Source organism: Aegilops tauschii, chromosome 7, assembly GCF_002575655.3.
Source record: "Aegilops tauschii subsp. strangulata cultivar AL8/78 chromosome 7, Aet v6.0, whole genome shotgun sequence".
Taxonomy (NCBI): Eukaryota; Viridiplantae; Streptophyta; class Magnoliopsida; order Poales; family Poaceae; genus Aegilops; species Aegilops tauschii.
In genome coordinates, this window is record NC_053041.3 from 101,180,317 (window position 1) to 101,182,747 (window position 2,431).

The 2,431-nt window shown below is 46.9% G+C and overlaps 1 protein-coding gene across 1 annotated transcript; it reads left to right on the forward strand.

Moving 5' to 3' along the window:
* Nucleotides 1-1,084: 1,084 nt before the first annotated feature.
* Nucleotides 1,085-2,214, forward strand: LOC109750028 (uncharacterized). Its single transcript, XM_073503762.1, has 2 exons — nt 1,085-1,416; nt 1,630-2,214. Exon 2 carries the CDS (start codon nt 1,717-1,719, stop codon nt 2,212-2,214), a length of 498 nt encoding a protein of 165 aa, XP_073359863.1. The 5' UTR covers nt 1,085-1,416; nt 1,630-1,716.
* Nucleotides 2,215-2,431: the final 217 nt, after the last annotated feature.

Consider the following 2,431-nt stretch of genomic DNA (forward strand, 5'->3'; position numbering starts at 1 on the left):
ACTACCCACTTGCCGTTGCACGCTCGTACATAAGTGCAATACAAGGGCCTGCTGCATATGATATGAGTAGGACAAAAGGTCAAATCTCTATTATTTCTTTATAACCTGTTGCAAATTGAAAATGCAACCGCAGTGCCTGATGCGAGGACGTGCATGCATAATTGGACAGTGCTGCTAATGGGCAATGAATGCATGGCCTTGTCTGGGTCGTGATAGTATAATCGGAGCATTAGCGTAAGCGATCTAACTTAAATCGCCAACCTGACGGATCTCAAGCTGCCCTGTCTGCTCCTACCGTAGCAAATGCCGATAGCAGCCAGGGGAGGAGCATGCATGACAGGCTACCGACCCCCGCACGAGCACCACCACCTACCGTGATCACGTAGGGCGAGCCTTCTCTGTAGTATTGGCTGACATGTGGGACCGCTAGCAACTTGGCCCACATGTCAGTGACCCCCGGCAGAGGAAAATATTGCATATCCACCGGTAGATCAAGCCATCATGCACTCCCCCACTCGAGTAAATAGCATAAAACTACTAGTTTACAAGCTATGGTTCCAAAAAACTATCACTTTTTAATTTTTCTCAGAAAGCTACCGAACGCGCGGTCCGCTGTTTCAAAAAACCCAAACCCGCGGTGACTAGCGATTTAACCCGTTTCCTGACGGACCAGGCCCATCTGTCAGCCCACGTGGCCACGCGCGGCCGTTAACGGCCGTTAGCCGACCGGCCCGGTCGGAACTGGGGTAAATATACCCGCTCGGTCGGTCGGGCGCACCCGCTCGTACACTATCTCGTGCTCGCTCGCTCACTCCCCTGCTCTCACTCCCCTGCTCCAGTACGAGCTCGCCGCTGCTCGCCGTCTTCGAGGCCGGTGGCCGTCGACCTCCTTGCCGCAATGCCTTCCTGGAACGACGAGGAAACCAGCTCGGAGGAGGAGTGCGATGTTGTCAGCATGGACATGGGACTTATGGTAAGTTCTTTGCCACCTAGGGTTAGGGTTAGGGTTAGGTGCTAGTAGCCCTAGGCTACAGCCATGGATGTTGCTGAGTGTAGTGTTGTTGTTGTGTGTGTGATACTGTTCTTGATTAGTGAGGGTGGGGTTTGATTGTAGGATTGAGGTAACCTAGGGTTCATCTGTGTACAGTGTTAGGGTTCATGCTGATTTGGAGATTTTTTTAGTGATCAGGTTTAAAGAACAGTGCTTGTTGATTCTGGTATTGAGTGGAGATTGAAACCAGTGTTTGTTGGTTATTATGGTTGCAGGAGGAACCAGACACCACTGTGGAGCCCCTTTTCTGTGGCCAACTTGAGCTTGCTCATCCCAAGTGCATTCTGCACCAACTGAGGCCTATTAAGCGTGTTGCTTTTGAAGGGCCTGTAACAGGAAGGCGTTTCTATGGCTGCCCAGTCCAGGTTAGATGCCAATAAACATTTCTGCTATGTATGTTCACTGATGTTTGATATGATGCAACACTTTGTTTGATATGACAGTCACATATGTAATAACTTATCATATCTCATTTATGTTATTCATTGTTAGAAATTATGAAGTCTATACAAGTTAATCATGGAACTGAAATAAGCTCCTAGTCCATTTGTAATAACTTATCACATTTATAAATGCAGGAAAATGGTGTGAATTGTGGTGTTGTAGAGTGGGTTGATGGGCCTTGGCCAACTGTTCTTCAGAGATGTCTGTGCAAGCTATGGGAGATGTTCCATGAGCAGAACTTTGGAAGGGTACAGGACAAGCAGAAGTTTGAGAAGGAGTTGGCCAGGCTTAAGAGTGAACATGAAAGGGAGTTGGCCAAGCTTAGGACTGAAAATGACAAGCTTTGCATTGAGTACACCAAGCTTGTTGATGATGTATCCAAGATGTTTGATTGGCAGGATGGTAGGGTGGACAAGAAGGTGTACCAGAAACAAGTGGAGGAGGAAGAACTTGAGAAGAAGAAGAAGGAGCTAGAGGAGAAAGCTATGTTGGAGGTGCAGATGGAAAAGCTCAAACTTGCAAAAGAGCAGAGGTGCATTTTGCAGAGCCAAGCTGATATCATCAAGAACACCAGGAAGGCTATGAAGGTTGTTGAAGTTGACAGAGATGTTCTTAAGAAGGAGAAGGCAAAGCTTGAGCTTGTTGTTGCTGAGCTGCTGAAAGAAGGGTATGGCAGCAAAGAGAAGTTAGAGCAAATCAAGGCCACCCTTGAGTCTTGAAGCTTGATCTTGGTGAAGTAAGTACATCCAAAGGCCTTTATATAAGGATGTGGCCTAGCATGACTGCAAGTGATTATGGGTGTACATTTTGGGGGAATGTGAAGTTTAACCTAGTGCAAGAACCTTATTTCCTATGTTGTTAAGTTGTAATGGATCACCTATGGTATTATGTGTTGTAATGGATCTCTTATGCTATTAAGTAGTGGAAATGGATCTC